A 23,619-nucleotide genomic window follows, 5' to 3' on the forward strand; every position below is an offset into this window, starting at 1 on the left:
ACAATGCTACTGGTGCAAAAGAAATCTGTGCTGCCCTAATGGCCCTTCTGCCACTGCAGTGCTGATGTGAATTACAGACTAAACATGCATGCAAGTAACATTTGTGTGGGTTTTACTGCTTGTAAAATCAACACAGATGCTTATAATCTTGGGGGGCAGAAAAAATCCAAATCTGGGCAAATGGGTGAGAAAGTGTCAGTGGAGCTGAGGTAGAATGTGCAAGCAGCAACCATCATGGCTGATTATGATAGCCAGGGACACCTGATAAACACACCCCAGACTTCCATTTCCTGTCATTGGCGCCCTAATGGAATAATTACTCCATAATCACCAACACATTATTGAATAATAGAAACCATGATGTTCTTGAGGAAAACATTTTCCCCCCTTGTAGTTGCATTTAGCAGCCATTTAGAGGAACTGCACCTTAAGGCACTTCTGCATCGACTTTTCCTTTTGACCATGGTGGTTTGTTATATTCAGTATGGTTTCCTAGGATAAGTGTATATAGCTACTGTGAAAAAGTCAGTGAAATCAAATAAATCAGACTTTTTATTATTAAATTAATCCCATACATTTCATTCATTCAGCATGGTTAAGGAACAGGCAATACATATTTTGACAAAATATATAATAATAATAATAATAACAATAATAATACAAGATGAGGTATAACACAACAGTTTAAGTAAAAAAAACAAAACAAATTGAAAAGAAAAAAAAAAACAAATTTGTGAAATGAGCACAAGACTAGAGATCAGGAAACATGACTTGGATTACATTCATCTGCCAGCAAGAATTATTTGACCACATTCTCGCCTCTCACTGACGTAAGAAAACTATGTGCTTGAGTCTCAGGTTAATTTCACTTCTCCTTTGCTAGCAGATTGTTGCATTTTTAAACATTGTACTCATTTCACAAAAACTGAGGTGGGTTAAAAAAAATGACAGTGCATGCATGTACACATAATGGATGTGAGAGAGCACATTAGTTTCTTGTGCAAACATTTTGATGCTCCAGTTCTCACACAAACAGACTTAGCTATATCTTATACTCTTATACACACGCACATGGACAGGCTGCTAGCTGTAGCACATGCAGCTCCAGACTGAAGACACTCTGAAGTATTAACAGACAAAAACAGCGACAAACGGGACCTTTGTAAATTCAAACAACACATAAGGGCAAACCAAAATCACACAAACACACACACATGATTAAAAGGAGTCCTGCATGCTGTATGTGGTGTACATTAGGTCACTGGACATTTTGTTGTGAAGAGCGCATTCTCTGGTTTGCAGCAGATGGCCTTAGCAGTTCCTTCCCATCATCTTAAGGCAGTTAGGATGGTGTTCATGTTTATTTGTTGTGCAGGTGTTCATATTGTTCAAGGGGACATCATCTTTGCTGGGAGAGGCAAAGAAGGCTTTTTTTCCACCTGCCACTTTGGTTGGTGGATTCCAAAAATCTACCAGCCACTCAATAGATTACCATTGTTTTTTTTGGCTGGTGGGTAAAGCAAATCTAGCAGCCACTTGCATATTTGACCAGCACTTGGCTGGTGGCTGGTGCTAATTTCTGACCCTGGCTGTATGCCTCGACACACTAGTGAAGTTGCATTGACAGTTCACATCCATTTCTGTGAAATTATGGATGCTTTAGATGCTTCATACACATCTTCAACCCAGCAGCACAGAAGATCTATACAATCAGCACAGTTTCAAGAAGGTGGACACCCAAGATTAGAGTCGCCAATTCAGTATCTGACCAAATGTCTCCCCTTCTGTTCCTGAGATATGATGTTAAGTAATGGCCAGAAAAGTGTTTTGCAGAACATTATGATGTCACAGTGAAGTTGACCTTTGACATAAAATGTCATCACTTCACCATTTTATCCTATTAGACATTTGTGTGAAATTTTTTTCATCATTACATTAATTCTTGAGCTATGGCCACAACCATGTTTTGTGAGGTCACAGTGGCCTGACCACCACATTCTAATCAGTTCAAGGGAGTTTCTTCAAATTTGAGTCCAAGTGGACGTTTGTACCAAATTTGAAGAAATTCCCTCAAGGTGTTCTTGAGATATTGCGTTCACGACACACATTTCTGCAGCAAAAATGGGAAGCGGTCACAACTTTCAGTTTGATTTATGGCTTTAAAATAAAACAAAGTGGCGTGAATGGTTTTCTTCAGCCATGGCTGGTAATTACAGGGAATCTGATGCATCAACACAACATGACCTGTCTATCACAATGATCTGTTGTCTGCTTGTCCACATTAGTTTTCACTTCTTCTTTAATAAGGAGTGTGTCATACAGAGATAAACTGTACGTAACTGGTCATCGCCCCTTTAACCTCAGGGAGGCATGATTATTGCATGTTTGTTTTATCTGTACTACTGCCTTCTTAAGACAAACTATGAAACAGCTTTAAGAGACAATGAAGACAAATTAACAACATAATTTTGATGAAAATCCCTCTGAAGACAGTGTGGAAAGTCTACCTGAAATATTAGGATGCAAACAATAAATGGGAAATAAAAAGGGAAAAAATCATTATCATAATAAAAAGGAATGTTAACCATCTCCCATGGGGATTTTTCTGCACTCATTGTAACAATGTCTCCATTATGACTGCTGTCAGTGTTAATATATATTTCAGTGTGTTTGGGGAAGCACACAGATAGATGAGTGAGCCTGTTTAACTTAACACTTTAGCTAATGCTTACTGTGGAGGACTGCTGCTGAAGGTTACAGGTTGGTGTGGGAGTGTGAAATTGAATGAAGTGAATGAAATATCCTCATGGCTTTAGTAGTAATCACTCACACACATGCACATGCACATGTGTTTGTCAATGCTGTGTGTTCTTTAGCTGAGAAGCTCCAGGTATGTGACAGGCACTTTTCCTTTCTGGTTTCCTCTCTCTCCAATCAGCCAGTCAGAGTCCATTCCTGGCACTGTGTAAACTGTAATGACCTGGAACACAGAGCACATGGACACTTTAATGCCTAATATTCGAAATGTATTGCTACAGCCACAATAACAGCAACTTATTCCATACAAAATTCAACACAGAGTGCACCTCATGCAATGTACACTACATAAAAGCACTACAGATGACTTCTTTCATGCCAGCTGGCCTCCCCCATTTAAACATTCTGGACAAACATTACACATAAAATATCCTCAACTGTAGTCATAGGATTCCAGTCTCTCCTTCTGTATGTCTGCTAGGGAAATCTCTCCAATTGAACTGCCAATAAAATATGACCAATCCATACTGGTTGCTTTAACAATCACTGAAAAGCAGGGGTGGGTGGTAATGCATTACAATGCAAGAGTAAAAAAGCAGTTTTTTATGGATACTTTTGATACTCCTTTTATTTAAATTGTGCTGTACTATTTACTCGAGTATGCTTCTGAGTCAATAATCTAATTTTTACTTCACCACTGTTTTAAGTACAGGGATGAGTGTAGAGGGCTGCAGATGCCAAAGTTCAAGCTGCCTGAAAGAGACAGAAGCACCACTTCCTTTTGAGCACAATGATTTGATGACAGAGCAAATTCCAGAACAAGAAGCAGCTTCCAGCAACAATCCCTGACCACGTCTGGCCACACTTTATCAGTGTTGGGCAGTGCCGCCACTACTTACTAACTTAACTACATTTCTCAGTAGTGTGGCAGTAATGTCACTACTTTCTGCTACTGTTTTTAACTGGTTTAAATCATATCTTACTGGCAGAGAATTTTTTATAAGCATGGACGAATGCTATGAATTGAATTGTGGTGTCCCCCAAGGCTCAATTTTAGGTCCAACTCTTTTTAATCTTTATATGTTGCCACTGGGGGATGTCATCAGGAGAGACAGCATTAATTTCCATAGTTATGCTGATGACACACAGCTTTACATAGCTGTGTCTCCTGATGACACTGGGCCAATAGATGCCCTTTTAAAATGCATTTTAGATATCAAGTCATGGATGGCAGATAACTTCTTACAGCTCAACCAGGACAAAACAGAAGTACGTGTCATCGGTCCTGAAGCACACAGAAAAAACTTAGTTTAAAACTCAAAGCCCTGGCCTTTAACACATCTGAGCAGGTAAAAAACCTTGGTGTTATTTAAGATTCAAAATTAAATTTTAATGCTCACATCAAAAGTATAACAGAGAGTGTTTTTTATCATCTCAAGAACATTGCCAGAGTGCTGCCATTTTTATCTCAAGCCAACACAGAGACACTAATGCACGCTTTTATCACCTGCAGAATTGATTATTGTAACGCTCTTCTTTCTGGTCTCTCTAAGAGAAGCATTGCTCCACTACAGCTTCTTCAGAACTAAGCTGCACGGGTTCTGACGAGGACCAGAAAGAGAGCACACATCACACCAATTTTAAAGTCTCTGCACTGGCTACCTGTCTGCTTCAGAATCGATTTTAAGATTCTCTTAATGGTTTTTAAAGCTCTTAATTGTCTTGGTCCTAATTATTTATCTGATTTGTTTTTAACATATGAGCCCTCTGGAACTCTCTGGTCTTCAGGCAGCGGCCTTTTAATTACTCCAAAAGTTTTAACCAAAACATATGGTGAGGCCTCCTTTTATCATTACGGCCCACGTTTGTGGAACAGTCTGCCTGAGGACTTGAGGAAAACAGAGAATGTGGACATTTTTAAAAACAAACTCAAGACCGACCTTTTTAGTCTGGCTTTTAACTGAATTTTATTTATTTTATCATTTTTAACCTTTTTGTCTGGCCTTTAATTGAATTTTATTAATTTTGTTATTTTTACCTTTTTAGTTCGGCTTTTAACTGAATCTTATTTATTTTATTATTTCTATCTGTTGGATATTTACCGAATTTTAATTTATACAGATATTTTTATCTCTCTATAGTATCGATTATCCTCTCTCTGGTGTTTCTTCACTTCAAAGTGGTGAGTGCAGGATAGTGTTTCCTCAGTGTTTTTAAATCTGTGTGTGTGTGTGTGTGTGTGTGTGTGTGTGTACGTGAGAGTATGTGTGGGAGAAGGGGGGATATCTCTTGTGTCTATTGTTTGTTGTATTGTTTTTATGTAAAGCACTTTGGGCTGCTTCTTTTGTATGAAAAGTGCTCTATAATTAAAGTTTGATTGATTGATTTCTGAGTCAAATAGCTTTTCAGTTGTAAAGCTGATTAATTGACTGAGTAGTGTGGTAGTGTCCACAAAAGTTACAAGCTCTTTTTCCCAGGAAAAACTCTGAGGTGCAGCGGACTGTTTTTTTGTTGAAGTCTGGATAAAAGTAAGGATAATAAAACTGAGGATAAGTAATGTGAATGATGCCAGTGCTACACCGAGGCACGAAGATGAGGAAAGCACTTCCACATGACATCACTTAGCAAGACCCACCCTACTCTGCCTCTGATTGGCTACATCGCACTTCTTGATGTTTCTTTCACGTGTCTTGCCCACAGACTGTATACATTTAGAATATTTGCAGTGGACAGTAGAGAAATAGACACAACAAGGGCCAAGAAAAGAGCTAGAGAGACGGAGAACAGTATTAAGAAGGAAGAGAGGAGTGAGAGAGAGTGACAGTGATTACACGTTTTATGTGCAAGACATGTTCATGTTCTAAAGTCCCAAGAAAGAAAAGTTCATTTCATTTAGGTCTGTTATTTTTATTGACTATATTACTGCCTTTTATTTATAATGGTTTTATTGACTGAAAAATAGCCTACATTTTGGGATTCTGTTTTTGAATTACTTACATAGCCAGATAGCCTACTTAAAAAGGCCAAGACAGAGACAGGAATTAAGTAGGAAGACAAAAAGAGAAAGAGAGAGAGAGCAATAGGCTGACTGATGATGTCATGCTATTGGAGGACATGTTCAAATGTCACAAAGTCTACAAATTTTTTTTTAATTTAAGTCTATTATTTTATAACAGTTTAACTGAACATTTGTTTGCCTGTCTATTTGTTTGGCTGACAGTTTTGCTTATGATTGAGATAACGCTGATTTGACATAAAGTTAAAAAAAAAAGAAAAGAAAAAAAAGAACCTCCTTTTGCCATTTTCTTGTAGCTATGTTTCTCTGGGAATAGCTTAAATGTAGTAAAACTTTATTTTAATGTAGAGTAGCTTGTAGGTTAACTCACTACATTTTCCAAGTAGCTCGCCCAACACTAAACTTAACTGTATATACCAACATCTAACAAAGAAGACAGTTAAATGATGAAGTGTCTGCTGTGCCCCCGAAAAACACTGAGATCTCCACTTTTAAAAACTCCTCTTCTAACCTCCACATTCAGTTGCACATACTGCAGCTGAAATTGCAGCTAACTAATGTTAGCTATGTTGATTTTTCATGTGTAACGTTAATTTTTGATGTTGCGATATGGAAGAGAGGGGTAGAGAGGAACAGAGAGAGATAGAGCGGGAGATTCACTTATCAGTTGTATAGGCTATCTCTTCTTTGTTCGATTAGCTGACCTGCTCAGCTTCATTAAAAATGTCTTATCAACAAGTGCTGAATTTTAATTTTTAGCACTGGCCCACCCACCCTAAAAATAATAAAAGTGACTTGTACTTTGAGTAATCTATTAACTATTTTACTTTTACTTGAGTAGATTGATTTATTTTGTTGTTGTTGGTTTTTTTAAAATTATGTACTACTTTGTCTGTCCTTCGATATTTTCTCTTCTGTTCCTATCTTTGTTGTACCTGTAAAGCCACATAAATCTGCAAAATTAAATTCACTTCCATTCAATGTGAGGGAAGGGCCAATAAAACATTCACTTCAGGTGGCAAAGCAAGTTCGCATTTGTCATTGCGTGAAGTTGCAGCTTCAACCACTAGCAAATAAGTATGTGTGGCTGAACCCACTTGACTGTCACTGGCTGCAATCTTCTGATGGTGGAGATTGTTGCCATGTCTAACCACCTGAAACTGTATTGTTCCACAATAGCCGTAATTATTATTATAATATTATTACTTAAATGCATGTTGCTGTAAGCTACTGCCATTAATGTCTGTCCTGCATCTCTCTGTCTCTCTCTGTCTCTGTCCCTCTTTATGTCTCATTTTCTCGTATGGAACACTGTAAATTTATCATGTTGATCTGTTCTGTACGACATCTATTGCTCATTTGTCCGTCCTGGAAGAGGTATCCCTCCTCTGTTGCTCTTCCTGAGGTTTCTACCATTTTTTCCCCATTCAACGTTTTTTTGGGGGAGTTTTTCCTTATCAGCTGTGAGGGTCAAAAGGACAGAGGGATGTCATTGTAAAGCTCTCTGAGGCAAATTGTGAGTTGTGATATTGGGCTTTATCAATAAAATTGAATTGAATTTATTGAATTATATTGGTCATGAAAAGTAGAAACTGTGTGCGTCCAAAATGTACAAATCACATATTTCGTGGTTTTTATTGGCAAGCTACCTAGCATTCAATTTTTAGCTTGCAAGTTACAACCATCACATGTAGCACTGCCCACATTCAGCACAAATATTGTCTCAATATCACAATACCGCATTCACTCATTTGTGACGCAATTACACGCTCTGTTTTGTTTTTTTCCACCAAAAAATAAACTAAAATAAATTAACGGGGGTAAAATACGCTTTAAAACAACAAATAGTTGAAATTAAAAAAAAAGAACTAGGAAAAGAATTTGACATAATAAGACAATGGCCTCTAGTTTCATGTCAAGGTTATACAGAGGCATGTGCTGCTGGAAAGACCATCAACAAGCTGGAAAGGCAAAGCTATTATAAGTTACAGTCCTTAAAATCTTCATCAGGGTCCCTGGGTCATCATGGTTTCCAATTAAGTTATTCATTATTTGAATTAGCAAATGCCACTTGAGTGAAGCTACTGTTAAGACCTAGACCTGTTAAGAGTTCTGGCCCATAACCAATAGTCAATATTGAACCCACCAGCTGTAGGTTGATAATGAAACCATACCTCATCAGCTAAAAGCGAGAGCTCACTGGAGTCAGCAGCATCATAATCATAAAGGACTTTGGCCTTGCGTGTTCCTGTAGCTGGTGCCTGAACTTCTTCAATCTTCAGTGTGTCTGTCTCCACAGGGCTGCTGATGCCCTCTGATGCAGAGTCAGCCGTAGCTATAGACTGAGTGGAGTTCAGTGCAAATGCGTTGGGAAGCCTGAGGGAAAGCAGGCAGATAATCAGAACATACATATACTGTATAAGATCATCACTGATCTTATAGCTCTGAAACAGCAGAGCCAATAGTTAAGTATAAAAACAACAGCTTTGAAAGAATTGAAGACGCTTCTTGGAACCATATTGTTGTCTGGGTGGTGCAGAGTGGCAGACGTGAACACACCGGACCAAAGGTGTTTTTTCTTTTTTTACAGTCCACTGGTAAAATGGCAAAATAATGACAAAAAAAGTTTATATAATTGATGAGAGATTCAGCACTTCAATTTATAAAGATGTCTAATCTTTCTCCTGTTGTAAATTGTTGCAGGATATTGTTAAATGTGATACACTGCAGTATTTCCACCACCAAGCATTTTAAGAATAAAACCCAAACATGGAAAAATGGAGCCATGACGTACATTAATGAGGTAATCGGTTGTCTGCCACATAAACAGCAGAATCTAGAGCTCTAACTGACCAGCCTGATGTGTGTAGAGGTGTGTGTGGTTATTCTGTAGCAGCCTGGTGATGTGATTTAAAGCTGGAATCTGTAACTTTCATGAAAGTAACTTTTTGTCATATTTGCTGAAACTCTAACTACATCCACACAGTAGAACAGGCATGAAATCTGTGAAAAAAATCATGTTCCTCTGCCTCCTCTTCGTGCATCTTATGGCATTTGCAAGAATCCACTGAATGTGAACAAAAACAACTAATCAATCACTGCTCTTGAACTGCAGTCAATCTGTCAAACTAGTAACACTGATCAAATATGAATCAAGATTCTGTTACTGCATTGTCTATTTCTCTCCTCACATGTTTTCAGAAACATATTTTAGTGACTGTTAAGCTGTAAAATGAGAATGTGTGACCCAGCTGACTTGGTGAGAACAGTTGAACGAAAAACAAGCACCACCCACCCGCTGGAGCAAACTTTCTCATTTTACGGCCAAACAGTACCCTGAGGGCCAAATTCACAAAAGGATTGCGTGGCTTTTGCGGCCGCTAAACCGGTAAAAATGGAGCAAACAGATACCGTCTAATTCACAAAGCACGCGCAGAGGGTGAAATGCTCCACTAACTGCGCTGCCAAGCAGATTGCGTCTCAGTGCTCCGGTATTATTTGCACGTATTTAAATGAGGTAATATGCATATATTTGACACAAAAATTGCCCCTCTCTATGCAAATGAGCCTCATTGATAAACAACGTCTAATTTACTAACACCAGCGCTAATAGCCACACGCAGTTTGAGTGAAGTAAATAACGTCTTTAGAAAGCTGGGATAAAGTGGTCAAACTTGGTCAAATCCACAGCCTCAACCCATCCGACACTGTTAGACTGACTCACCAGCAGACATCACTACATGAGGGTATACAGTATTCAGTACTTTGCCAAATAAAGTCTGCCATAGTTCTGCCACGGTGTTCTTGGTGCAAAGCCAGCATTTATATTTTGCCATGTGGCTGATTATCAGGGGCAAATCAGGGGCAAACTGCACTCAGCTGCCAAATTTTGTGGGCGTGTTTGCGCTGGTATATCATTAGCGCAATATCCTTTGTGAATAGGACATTAACACGGAGCAAACTGCGGGTGCAATTCAAGGTGCTATCAGCGGCCGCAGTTCATTCTTTGTGAAGTCAGCCCAGAATATGTTTCTGAAAATATTTGAGGTGAGAAATAGACAATGCAGAAACAGAATCTCAATTCCTATTTGTTCAGCACTGCCTAGTTTGACCACAGTGATTAACATGATTGTCAGCTGTGTTAGACACTACTTGGCTCTGATTGGTTGTTTTCCTTTAGCCTTATTACATTCCAGCAAATGCCATCAAAAGCGCTATGAAGTGCAGGCGGAGGAACATGATTTTTTTGGACTATCTGCCTCATGTGTAGATGTAGTGACAGTTTCAGCAAATATAACAGAAAGTCATTTTCATAAAAGTTATCAGCTGTAGCTTTAATGAAGGTAAATACAGTGAACGGCTGTGTGTAATGGCACTGCACTTTTGAATGGCCCTCCTGCTCTGGTTGCTGCACTGCCCTTTAGATAGAAAAGCATATACAGACTTCAATCTCATTCTGTTCCCAATAGAGGGGAAAAAAACGGATGCAATGACTTCCAATTTGCAGCGCTTAAGAATTTATTTGTATTCAATATGGATCTAGTAAGCATTGGAAATCAATCATGTGTGGGTAAAACATACACACAAATAGAAAGATAAATCACAACAGCACAGGAGAAGACAAGGCATACTCACACGTCCTCATCAGAACTGAGGGCATGAGACAATGAAAATTATTTATCATAATCTGACAAAACCTAAAGTAACAATATGGGACAGGCATCTGTAGAACCTGATTGGAACTGAGGACAGAGCCTAGTTTGTGTTTTGTCAATGTGTATTTATAGGAATAAATTTATCAAATACAAGTATCTGTAATGTCTGGAGCTTTAAAATAGTAGAACTCAATTCACATTTATTCAATATATGTGCATCTATATGTCTCTTCACATTGTGAAATGTCAGGATTTAGATCAACACAGCTTTGAATTGAGAAAAAAATGATGCAACTTTTACTTTTCTCAATTATTAGGCATGTTGATGATTAAATATTGCCAATAGCTAATCATTAAAAGCTAATAAATTACAAAATGCATGTTTTCCTTGATAAGGCTTGCTCAAGTTGAGAGAAATTAGGCATTTGTATGATAACTAAACTGAAGTAAATGATCTTAATCATAAAACTGCATTAAATATTTTCCATGTGTAGCTTTAAGCTTTTCTTGAGGACATAACTTAAACTTAGAGGGCATGTGAAACTCTACTTATTCTTATAACAACAAAAAGACCCCTAGCCTACAACCACTGATATCAAGATAGCAAGACTGAACATTGCAGGTACAAATGGCAAAATTAACAGCAGCCACAGTGAGCTGGTTAGATGAAGAGCTGCAGTCTGGGTGAACTCAAACACGTTTACTGTGCTATTTTATCCAAAAAGAAAAGGACTCCAACTGTATGGAGCTTTTTTCCTATCTTTATTCAAGAGAGTGGTATATCAGTTATTTATTGATTTCACGTTCACATTTTGTAATATTGTCCCTCAAAACCCTGCCCTCGCACTCAAATAGCCTCTGCTTACGCTTAGATCTACTCTGTTTCTGCTCAAACTGTGTGCTCACACTCAGATACCATGTTGGTTGCACAGATTTCCTACTTCAGCTGCAGCTCTTCTCCTCGCGCTCAAGCTGCTTCTGTGTCCTCTTGGGATTTCTGCTCTCAGATTTCTGCCTTGTGCTTGGATTTTTTTTGTGTAACAACCCTGTCAAAATCCCCCAACCAATAGAATGCCAGGTTTATTGTTGACCAATGAAATGATCCCTGCCTTCTTGCGGGCGCGCTTGCTTTAGTTTTAGAGCGTCCTGTCCGGGCGGGTAGTTTTTAATCGGGTTCATCCACTCCCGCCCTCCAGGGCTTTAATTAAATGTTCTTCCCTTGCTTTCTTTACGACTTTTGGAATGACGCCGATTGTTGCGAATTCGCATCATACCACTTCCATTCAGACTGCAGCCGAGATAGCGTATGTATTCCCCCAGTGCCAGCTTGTGCATATTCAATACGTACCTAGGAACCGACATGTTGGAATAGACTTCATGTGACGAATACTTTTTACGTTATTTGAAGATTTCTGTTTGTCTCGAATTCGCTACTTTTGTCTGTAACGGCTACATTCGACCATAATAGCAGCATATAGATAATGCTGTATTTAGATTGATTTCGGCACTCACATGCATTTTCTTTGGGAAATGCCATTCTAGTTAATTTCTGTAATTATTATAAAAAATAGCATGCTGGGATATAAATGCAATTTCTGTGCTTTTTCATAACACAGAACAAAATGAATGCATCAACATTCTATGAGAAGCGACCAGGTGGACTTCAAACCAGGATTCCACCAGTCGAAAGTGACGACAGTTGTCTCAGTGACAGTGGGGACAGCGATGGAGACTACACTTGTGGAAAACTCCCTGCCGTTGTTGGGCGACTGTCTGTTCATCTGTGGAAGTGTTTAATGTTGTGATTATTCCGACGCTACATGTTATTAGAGAATGCTATGGCTGAGATCGCTAGCTACTATCCACACGTGTTCCGTTTTTGGTGTATGTGTTACCTGAGACGATTGTATGTCAGGTTAGGATTATTCTAATGTTATTCTACTTTCCTTTTCATACTGGTACTTAGTTTATATGGAAATGTAGATGATTCAACACTGACGATAGCATCGTAATGTGTAATATTTCTCTCTCAAGCCTGTAGATAGTGTATGGGTGCATTTGTGTTGCCTAGGACCGCCACCCTATGGCCATTTTATATATTACATATGTTATTCAGAATACTGCGGTGTGTTGCATGTATGTATGTAGTATGGCCTGCCTAATAACTAGTCCCCCTATGTTTGCCTCATAGGAAAACACACACACACACACACGCGTCTGCACTTTCTGTACTATATTTTTAAGTTCATTAAAGGAGCCAAAATATGGAATCTGGAATAATGCAGCTTCTTTCTAACCGAAGAACATAGCCAGTTGGGTACCGCCAGCACAATCTACTCAGCTACCCCACACTATTCCTCACAACGCTCATACACCAGGTGATGAAAACGGCAGTAATAGGGGCGTCTGCACTATCCACTAAGCTACCGACGCCCCTATTACTGCCGTTTTCATCACCTGGTGTAGAGTGCAGTCTGTACGTAGCATGCACAGGCCCCATGCACAGAGGCGCCGCATCAGTCAGGACTCGACCCCAGCCTGCGGCCCGTGTCAATCCCCCATTCTCTATTTCCCCACTTAATGCTGTCCTTAAACAAAAGGCCAAATAAAAAATCTTATTAAAAACAGCAGTAATAATGCTATGATTTCATGTAGAGTTTCAGCTTTTTATCGTTTACATATGGCCATATATTTGTGAATGTAACCATGTGTACATGATGTGTATATAATGTAGATAAAAATGTCTGCACTTTTCTTTGGTGATTTCTTTTTTCTACACCAGGTGATGAAAGCAGCAGTAGTGAGAATACTGACAACAGGAGCAGCAGTGATGAAGACTCCGATGTAAATCATGATGCACTTCCTAGCACCAGTGTTCTAAGTGAAAAGCTTGAGCTCTGTTTCACATTGAACTATAATAGTTGGTGTTATAGTCAGGACATTGAAAATAATTACATGGCATTAATAAATCTACATACCTGAGACGGGAAAATGTGTTATTACTTTTTTTTTTTACCATTTTTTCCATTTATGCCTGTTGTAGCTAATTTGCATCATACCCAAATTTATATCTAGTCTATGTGCTATAGACAAATTAACAATCTCCACTTAATTAAGCATCAGCTTGAAAGCAAAAGCACATATAATTAATATTTTTATATAATTGTAAATAAATTCAGGCGTCAAGTTAATTTACACACGTGCGTCCGTAATTTTTTACTATAATAGCCGCATAGAATATAATATTTATACACACACACACACACAGTGGTAACCGCTTATAGGGATCACTTCTGTCCAGGTCAAATTGATCACTGTAAGCGGATAATTATTATAACCGATTTTTTTTTTCTTCTGAATTTCTCATGCAGATTACCATCTAATTGACATTTGTATATTTGTTAAATTAATATAAAGTAATGAAACGGGCAGCTTCGCTATTTAATGAATGTTACTGACTGTTTCAAATGCTTGTTTCGCTGCTGTATCTCGTTGGCTCGTTTTTAGCAGTTTGTCATAAGTATCAGTGAGACTACGTTTTACATTGAGAGAAAATGACTTTTTCCTTTTCTTTTCTCCGTCATGATTTCAATGTGCACACGTCACCAGCCTCAGGTCACCAGCTGGCAATGGGCGGTTGTGTGTTGTGCATGGCAGCGGGGGGTGGGCGCCGCAGCGAGAAAGTTGAACCAGAATCGACATTGGGAGAAACACAACCTGTAACGCTTTACAACCCTGCCATAGGAAGAAAGAGGACATTTCTCTTTCTTTGATAACGTTAAAAGTAAAGTTAGGCTTTGCTGACGGTTTTGAGACTCATTTTTTAAAAAAAAGAGAGAGAGAAGCAGTGGTCGAGCGAGCTAGAGAATGGATGAGGTGAGCGAGCAGTGGTAGCGAGAAAGCCGGTGAATGAGAGGAATATTCATGTAACAAATATACGAATGTCAATTAGATGGTAATCTGCATGAGAAATTCAGAGAGAAAAAAAACAAAACTGGTTATAATAATTATCCGCTTATAGTGATCAATTTGAACCAGACGGAAGTGATCACTATAAGCGGTTTCCACTGTGTGTATATATATATTTTTATCACATGTCCTCTGTAGAGGACAACGGGACTTAGTCGGGTCTTAAATTTCCAGAGTTAGTCAATGAGTTTCAATTGAGTTACAATGGGACTATGGGGTATTTTATGCTTTATCTCTAAATATATGAGCTACAAAGGACTTTTACTCCCCTGGAATTATTATGTGGCTGTCTTCAATGCTTAACACTATGATGGATAGCTGTAGCAAGGTAGAGTGTATTCTTAATAGCTATACCAATGGGCCTGACGTTGCAGTCAGGGTGCAGGATTGGTACCCTATACGACTGGGTTTAAGGCCTGGTGGTCCACCTGCGCTCACCCCTCACTATCTATGATGTGATGAGGTGTAATGCTTGCTATGTAGTCATTTAACACTTGCCCAGGCAATAAAAAGTGATGGGGAGCCCCATAGTTTGACCCATGACCCCTATGTGACAGACCCCAAAGACCAGGTAAACTTTATTGTGTGTGGTGGCCTAGGAAGGGTAAAGAACAGTGGAGTGAAGCTTTATAGATACTACTGTATGTGTGAATACACTCTCAGCAAGAAGTGTCATTGTTTAAAGGAAATAGAGCAACAAGTTTCCCGAAATCCTCCTTTTAGGTAGTATCCTACCGTAGATGCATGGGAATGTACGTTCAACGTTTTGAAAAGGGTGTGTGTTTGCCCTGTTAACCCCACCCACATAATGTCTACATCATTAGAAAGCCCTGGATGTCCTCTTCAGAACACAATTTGACCCAAATGGATAGCATAAAGAATACTTGAGTTACACTAGTTAGACTAATGTCCTCCACAGAGGACAAAAATGAATTGTTGGGACCCATATTTTCTATGCGGCTTATTATAGTAAAAAATACGGGCGCACGTGTGTAAATTAACAGTCCCTTTATTCCAAAAGTCGTACAGAAAGCAAGGGAAGAACATCCCGGACGGGACGCTCTAAAACTAAAGCGAGCGCGCCCGCAAGGAGGCAGGGATCATTTCATTGGTCAACAATAAACCTGGCGTTCTGTTGGTTGGGGGATTTTGACAGGGTTGTTACACTAAAAAGTCCAAGCGCAAGGCAGAAATTCCTCAAGCGCACAGAAGCAGCCTGAGCATGAGGAGAAGAGCTGCAGCTGGAGCAAGAAATCTGTGCAAGCAACATTGTATCTGAGTGCGAGCACACAGTTTGAGCAGATCTAGGCGCAAGCAGAGGCTATTTGAGTGCGAGGGCAGGGTTTTGAGGGACGATATTACAAAATCTGAACATGAAATCAATAATGCTCTCAAACTCATAAACCACTCTCTTGAATAAAGATAGGAAAAAAGCTCCATACAGCTGTGCCTGCATCATTGCCCTCATTAGGGTTGTTTACAGTACACACTGCTCAATTATCCCAACACAAACATCCTGACGCTTGAAATAACTGCACCGCTGTAACCAATGTCCCAGGAATACACCAACATTTTTGGTTAGTAGTTGGATCAATTAAATTTTCAATGGTGGAGAAGCATTCCCCGGGTAATCTTTAACATACTTAGGGTTGGCATACAGCTTGTCAACTCAAAGACCTGCAATACTATCATTTAGTAATTTGATACCATTACAAAATAGAAGTTGACTGCTCATTTCACTGTGTACTGTATGAGGATGAATGGCTGCCTCTGTAAAGCTCAATGAAACTTGTGTGAATCAAACCATCTGGTCATGTTATCGCCACACTGGTTCTCACCTTCCCAGCTCTTTCTGGAGTTCTTGCATGTGGAAATGACACTGCTTATAATAAGCTGCTTGGGCCTCCACAAACTCATGCAGACAGCGCAAGTGGTTCACCTGCAAATAAGCAACAACGCAACAGTCACTCTTAAAGAAACATAGATTTTTAAGCTCACCTCCATGAAGAAGTACTCAGATCCTTTACTTCAGCAAAAGTAGTAATACCACAATGTGAAATACTCCTAGAGTAAAAGGTGTTGTATACATACTATAGTATCTCCTATCATATTACTGATGTATTATTATGCAAGTAGCCTATAGTGTAATTGATCATTGTGCAAGTAATTTTAATCATTCTCTATACTGTTGGGAGGTTTAATCTGCAAATGCCCTAATCTCACAAAGGCGACGGTGTATATAATTACCTCCTATGCATTTATTTGATCTATTTTTTTAAATGGAAAGTGTAAGTGCAGTAAGAACACTTCGTTTAACTATATTCTATTTGAAATCAGTTTGGTTTAAAAAAAAAACTTCTAAAAAGGAGACACTGCAGCTTGAAACAAGAAAAAAACTAGAATTATAGCCTTGCAGTCGTATGCCTTCATGCACCACTCAAGCAGCACTTACAGTTTACATCCATGTCTGTGAAAACAATGATGCTTCACACACATCTTCCCCCTGGCAGCACGGAAGATCTATACAATCAGCACAGTTTCAAGGTCTACACCCAAGAATAGTGTCACCAATTCAGTGTATGACCAAATATCTCCCCTTCTGTTCCTGAGTTAAGACATTGAGTAATGGCCAGAAAAGTGTTTCTGCACAACATATTAAGGTCACAGTGAAGCTGACCTTTGACCTTTTCGATATAAAATGTCATCACTTCATCATTTTGTCCTGTTAGACATTTGTGTAAGATTTTGTCATAATTACATCTGTATTCTTGAGGTATGGCCAAAGCCATGTTTTGAGAGGTCACAGTGACCTTGACCTTTAACCACCAAATTCTAATCAGTTCATCCTTGAGACCAAGTGAACGTTTCTGCCAAATTTGACAATACTCCCTAAAGGCCTTTTGAGATATCGCATTCACAAGAATGAGATGGTCAAAGGTCACAATGACCATTGACCTTTGACCATCAAAATCTAATCAGTTCATCGTTGAGTCCAAGTGAACATTTGTACCATATATGAAAAAAAAATCTCTAAAAGTCTTTGTGAGATATCACATTCACGAGAATGAGATGGACCCAAGGTCACAGTGAATTGACCTTCGCCCACCAGAATCTGACAAGTTTATTAATAAGTCCAAATGAACGTTTGTACCAAATTTCAGAAATTCTTGAAGACGTTCATGAGATATTGTGTTTGTGAAAATGGGGCGGATGGATAGACGGACGTTCAGATGGACAACCCCAAAACCATAATGCCTCCGGCCACAGCTATCACCAGCACAGAGGCATAATGAGGCAGGACACTGCACAAGAATCATGAAAAATCAGTTTTAGAAAATACCAGAACTGAGTATTCATACATTGTCTGATTTTTTAAGGTTTAAGGACTCTTACAGACTAAAATGACTAAAAGACAGAGATTTTGCGCATAGAGTAGTGTATGTAACTTGTAACTAGACTATGTAAACCATCTTGGAGTACCAATATCCCTGTTAAAACGGTTGCTTATTTTCTAGCACTGCATACAAAACAGAACAGCGAAACAAAAAAAAAAAATATTTAAAAACATTTAAAAATGGGAAACCTTTAAAAAAAGGTTCACCCAGTCTATGCCAGTTTAAGCATCACTTAGACTAATTTGGTATTCAAATATCAAAATCAAAAGAATTACCTTTGTGAAGATGATTTTTTATCAAATGGTTAAATCAGAACCAATTTATTTTGGGTGTGTTCTTGCTAAGCGATGCAGCAGATCCACTTTCATTCTGTTTTTATGTCCTCACAAGTGCAACTAAATGTTTAAGTGTTTCCAGCTCAAAGAGGACGATGTTTACTGCACTTCACAGTAAAGTATGTCTCCAGAGTGTTTAACTGAGTTTTTGTCATCCATTTTTATTAACAATAAAGGCAGATACCTTCTCAGATTTCACTTAAACTTTAACCATGCATACTATAAAGTGTTTTAATGGTGATATATGTTTATTTAACTGACAGCATTAAGATTATTGATTTTACATTACTTATTAACTGTGCAATAAACCACAGGTAAACAGTGACTTTACTGCAAACTTTTGAAAATGACTTATGTGCTATGAAGGGCGTGATTTTTTTAACAACCCACGAGTTGATTCACAAAAGTGAATAAATACAGTCACTACAAATGCAACCTGGATTGTGTGTGTGTGTGTGTGTGTGTGTGTGTGTGTGTGTGTGTGTGAGAGAGAGAGAGAGGTAGTGGTGGGTGTGTAGCTGACATACATGAGTACTACTGATGCCTTCCAACAGCAGCCGTGTGACCTCTGCTTGCCGGTCAAACTCTGTTTGAGCCACTCGGAGTTCATGTTCAGCCTGAAACAATAGTAAGAACATAGTGAAACATTTACATTTATATTTCTCGGGATACTTCTAAGGTCCAGACTAGAATATGAAGACACTTAAACTTCCGGAGCCTTTGTGCTCCACTGTCTCTCAGGTTAACTCATATCGCAGCGGTGCCTGGATAGTGTGACGTGTGTGGTTGTGCTGCTGCCGTGGTCCTGCCAGATGCCTCCTGCTGCTGCTGTTATCATTAGTCATACTTCTACTGTTATTATACACATATGATTATTGTCACACATGTATCAGATATTAATATATTATTATTAATTATAATATTATTACTTTCATTAATGTTGTTGTAAGCTACTGTCATTACCGTCTGTCCTGCATCTCTCTCTGTCTCTGTCTCTCTCTCTTTCTGTCTCATTGTGTCATACGGATTACTGTTAATTTATTATGTTGATCTGTTCTGTACGACATCTATTGCACGTCTGTCCGTCCTGGAAGAGGGATCCCTCCTCAGTTGCTCTTCCTGAGGTTTCTACCATTTTTTCCCCGTTAAAGGGTTTTTTTTGGGGGGTGTTTTTCCTTATCCGCTGTGAGGGTCCAAAGGACAGAGGGATGTCGTATGCTGTAAAGCCCTGTGAGGCAAATTGTGATTTGTGATATTGGGCTTTATAAATAAAATTGATTGAATTGATTGATTGATTAAAGATAACGACGGCTAATAAATAATGATAGGCTGCCAATAATATGATAATAATCTCTTGGGCTTGGTGATTTAACTGTTATATAGATGAGGATGTTTCAAATGTTTTCATACCCCTCAACCCTAAGAAGAAACACATTTGATGTAATTTATACTGAGGAGTATGTATAACAAGGGAAGACTTCAGTTGTTTTGTAGTCCTTAGTTGTTTGTACACTGTACTGTACTATGTGCAGAACAGTGGTAAGAGTAAAAACAAATAGGCTAGGAGTTGGATCAATAGTGTGGGGATCAAGGCCTCAGCATGCTTCAAATTAAGTGCTTGGCAGATTGTCTAACAATTTCTGAAGCCCCCTTCACAACTATAAAGGCCTTTGCAAACCAAGCCTGTATTTTTCGTATGCATTTTTTTTTTTTTTTTTTAAATCTGTCATCCGCTAAAAGTCATCACATACAACTGAAACCCTGCACACTGAGTCCAATGCATTCTATTGTTCTATTTGTTGCAAAAATTCACAATACAAATAAAAATGGAAAGACGCATTTGCTCCCTTGCTTCTCTCCACTGGAGTTACCTCCATGGCTGTCACGATGCTCTGCCTGCATCTTGTATTCAGCTACATGAGTTATAAAATCATACAGTGCAGCCAATAAAATCCACTCTGCTCTAAGCATCATCATTGCTGCTGTGCATTTCTGAATAGGTAAATCCAAATGTCAGCACTCACAAATATCATATATATCAGTCTTTTAATAACGCACAGCAGTATCACAAACGGACGCGTTTCAGCACTTGGCTTTCCTCAGCGTTAATTCATTTCTGAATAGGCCAATGATATCTTCTCTTTGCTGTTGAAGATTTAAAGAGGGAGATTGCTTTCATATATCTCCACTTCTTTATCTTGCTGGCCCGCTTTTCTCTTCTGCCCTGTTCCCTTCTCTTGTTGCAGATGTTTTTTGTGCAGATACATCACATTTTTGTCACCTCTCCTGTGTCAACAACTCTTTTGACGGATGTGTTTGAAAACAAATTTAAAACTGTTCTTAAAACTTAAATGACAGAACAAGGTTTCGAAGTCAGTGCGTAAATGTGATTGACACAACATGAGGTCGCATTTATTTATATACATGCAACAATTTACGTCAAAAGGTACAGACTTGGTGTGCAAAGGCTTTAAGTGTGTATCATTATCCCCAAATACAATTCACTATGTTGGGAAATGCCTTTTAGTGTGGCCAGCCAAAACAGGTATAAGCACTTTTGTTATTAGACATGGTTGGAAACACATGGTAGTTCACATGAAGCATTTTAAAGCCATAATCCTGGACACCAGGCAGTAAGACAAAGTCACAACCACAACACTGCCGTACTTACTTTTTCCACTTCCTCACTCCAGAGCTGAGAGGCCAAAGCATACAACAAAAGAAGAAGAAAAAAATATAAGTTAGAGCAGGATATCCCAGAGGGCCTTCACTAGTGTAATGTACACTGCTCAAAGAAAATAAAGGGAACACATAATCATCACAGTGTAACTCAAAGTCAATCAAACTCCTGGAATATCAACCTATCCAGTTAGGAAGCAATACTGATTGCGAATCAATTTCACCTGCTGTTGTGCAAATTGGACAGACAACAGGTGGAAAGGAGAGGCAATTACCAAGACAACCCCTATTGAGGAATGGTTTTGCAGGTGGTGGCCACAGTCCATTTCCCTCTCTGCGTCACTTCTGGTTGATTCTTGGCTAGTTTTGCATTTTTCCAGTGCCCTCACCAGTAGTGGTATCATCAGGTGGCATCTGCAGGCCACAGAAGTTGCTCAGGTAGTACCGCTACTCCAGGATGGCACATCCATACGCGCAGTGGCTCCCAGCACAGTGTCAAGAGCATAGAGGAAATACCAGGAGACAGGCCAGTACACCGAGAGAGGTGGAGGGGGCCGTAGGAGGGCAACAACCCAGCAGCAGGACTGCTATCTGCTTCTTTGTGCAAGGAGGAAAGAGAAAGACTACAGAAAGAGACTACATGAGGGTGGCATGAGGGCCCAACGTCCACAAGTGGGGCCTGTGCTCACACCCCGGCAACGTGCAGCCCAATTTACATTTGCAAGAGAACACCACAATTGGCAGATTCGCCACTGGCGCCCTGTTCTCTTCACAGATGAGAGCAGGTTCACACTGAGCACATGTGACAGGGTCTGGAGACCCCATGGAGAACGTTCTGCTGCCTGCAACATCCTCCAGCATGACCGGTTTGGTGGTGGGTCAGTGATGGTCTGGGGAGGCATATCCGTGGAGGGCCGCACAGACCTCCACGTGCTAGCCAGAGGTACCCTGACTGCTGTTAGGTACCGGGATGAGATCCTCAGACCCATTGTCAGACCATATGCTGGTGCAGTGGGCCCTGGGTTCTTCCTCATGCATGACAATCATACCTCATGCCTCATGTGGCTGGAGTGTGTCATCAGTTCCTGGATGATGAAGGCATTGATGTTATTGACTGGCCCGCCCATTCCCCAGACCTGAATCCAATCAAGCACCTTTGGGACATCATGTATCGTAGCATCCACCGCCACCACATCACACCACAGACTGTCCAGGAGCTGACCGATGCCCTGATCCAGGTCTGGGAGGAGATCCCCCAGGAGACCATCCGTCGTCTCATCAGGAGCATGCCTAGACGTTGTAGGGTATGTATACAGGCACGTGGAGGCCATACACACTACTGAGCCACATTATGAGTTGTCCTGAGGAAATTCACAGAAGTTGGATCAGCCTGTGATCTGATTTTTCCACTTTGACTTTGGGTATGATTCTGAATCCAGTCCTAAATGAGTTAATGATTTTGGTTTCCATGGATTGTTCTTGCATTATTTTGTTCTCAACGAATTACACTATGTAATCAATAAAGATTGTCATCTGGAATGTTTCGTTCACCGAGATCTGGGATGTGTGATTTAAGTGTTCCCTTTATTTTTTTGAGCAGTGTACAAGTAGTGTCTAATCTCAGTACCACATTACACAACCTAATGTTTACTCCCCGGAAGACGACACAAAAAGTATGTAGCCATTTGAGAATTTTTTGTTTGGCAAGCTTAGTTTGTAAAGATTCCTTTCTTTTTGTAGTGTTCATTCTTAGTTTAGTGTACCTTTCTGATTAGAATCTGAAGTCAATGACAGAGAACCTAAATAACCCCTCAAAATGCTGGAAATCAATTAAATCTTTATCCGGTATACACACTGCCTCAAGCCTCCCACAACAAATCCTGGTTGGCTCAGATGAAATAAAGGACAAAGCTGCCATGGTCAGTCAGTTTAATAAACATTTTATTCAGGCTGGGTTGGGTGTATTTGATAGCTTAAATGTTTTTGACAACGAGTTGACCAGTGTTACAGACCATTTTCTAGGCCCAGGTTGGGAACACTTTGACACTACAATGTCCACAATACTATTAAGTTTGATATGTGAGTATTTTACTTTTCTGTTTTTGTTTCTTTTTTCTATTTTTTCCATCTTCTAAGTCTCATCTAAACTCTTTTCTCTTCTGTGTTTATGCATAAGAAGAGGTGAAATTTTTTTTTGCCAGGATAATCTTTCTATGTTCCTCTTTTTTAATGTGAAAAAAGGTGAAAAAAGGTTTGCCAAGATCATTTTTCTAAATTACTTTTGTTCAAAATTTTGGGCAGGTGTGTTTTTTTTTTAGGTGTTTGTTATTGTAATACTCAGATGGTAGTCACACACTGCCTCTCAGGCTGGAGTTCAGGTTCTCTTTAATGTGTAAGTATATAGTAATAATTGCAACATTGTGCTTACTACTTCGTTGAACACACTTCCTTCTTTGGAACTGTAGGTTCCAAAGAAGGTAAGCTGAACAGGAAATGTAATCAATCTATCTGCTGAAAAAATCCTGTATCAACAAAGGTGGCAGAAAAAGATTTTGAATTTCAGGCTTTAGTCCTGAAAGATGTGCTTTAGCTTTGAAGCAGTGAAAAGTACAGCAATTACGACAAATTAATTAACAAAATTCTTGGCTGGGCTTTTAGATGCTTGCTATTAATGGTATGCCAACAGTTATCATTGCTACATAATTCAAGAGCTGACACAGAGGTTAGGAATGCAACTCTGAGTCATAATCACCACTCTTACCAGATGGAATACCTCTCTGACTAAACATTAAGAAAGAACAAAAACAAAGCTA

The 23,619-nt window shown here is 39.3% G+C and overlaps 1 protein-coding gene across 1 annotated transcript in view; it reads right to left on the reverse strand.

Moving 5' to 3' along the window:
* Window positions 1–329: 329 nt before the first annotated feature.
* sh3glb2a (SH3-domain GRB2-like endophilin B2a) overlaps window positions 330–23,619 on the reverse strand; it is a 56,405-nt gene continuing 33,115 nt past the window's right edge. Inside the window, exons 7-11 of the mRNA XM_050050370.1 lie at window positions 20,799–20,822; window positions 18,655–18,744; window positions 16,236–16,336; window positions 7,948–8,149; window positions 330–2,980 (exon numbers count right to left, since the gene is read on the reverse strand). Coding sequence (XP_049906327.1) covers window positions 2,873–2,980; window positions 7,948–8,149; window positions 16,236–16,336; window positions 18,655–18,744; window positions 20,799–20,822 — 525 coding nt within the window. The 3' untranslated portion in view covers window positions 330–2,872. The remainder of the gene's footprint in view (window positions 2,981–7,947; window positions 8,150–16,235; window positions 16,337–18,654; window positions 18,745–20,798; window positions 20,823–23,619) is intronic.

This window comes from Epinephelus moara, chromosome 8 (assembly GCF_006386435.1).
Source record: "Epinephelus moara isolate mb chromosome 8, YSFRI_EMoa_1.0, whole genome shotgun sequence".
Taxonomy (NCBI): domain Eukaryota; kingdom Metazoa; phylum Chordata; class Actinopteri; order Perciformes; family Serranidae; genus Epinephelus; species Epinephelus moara.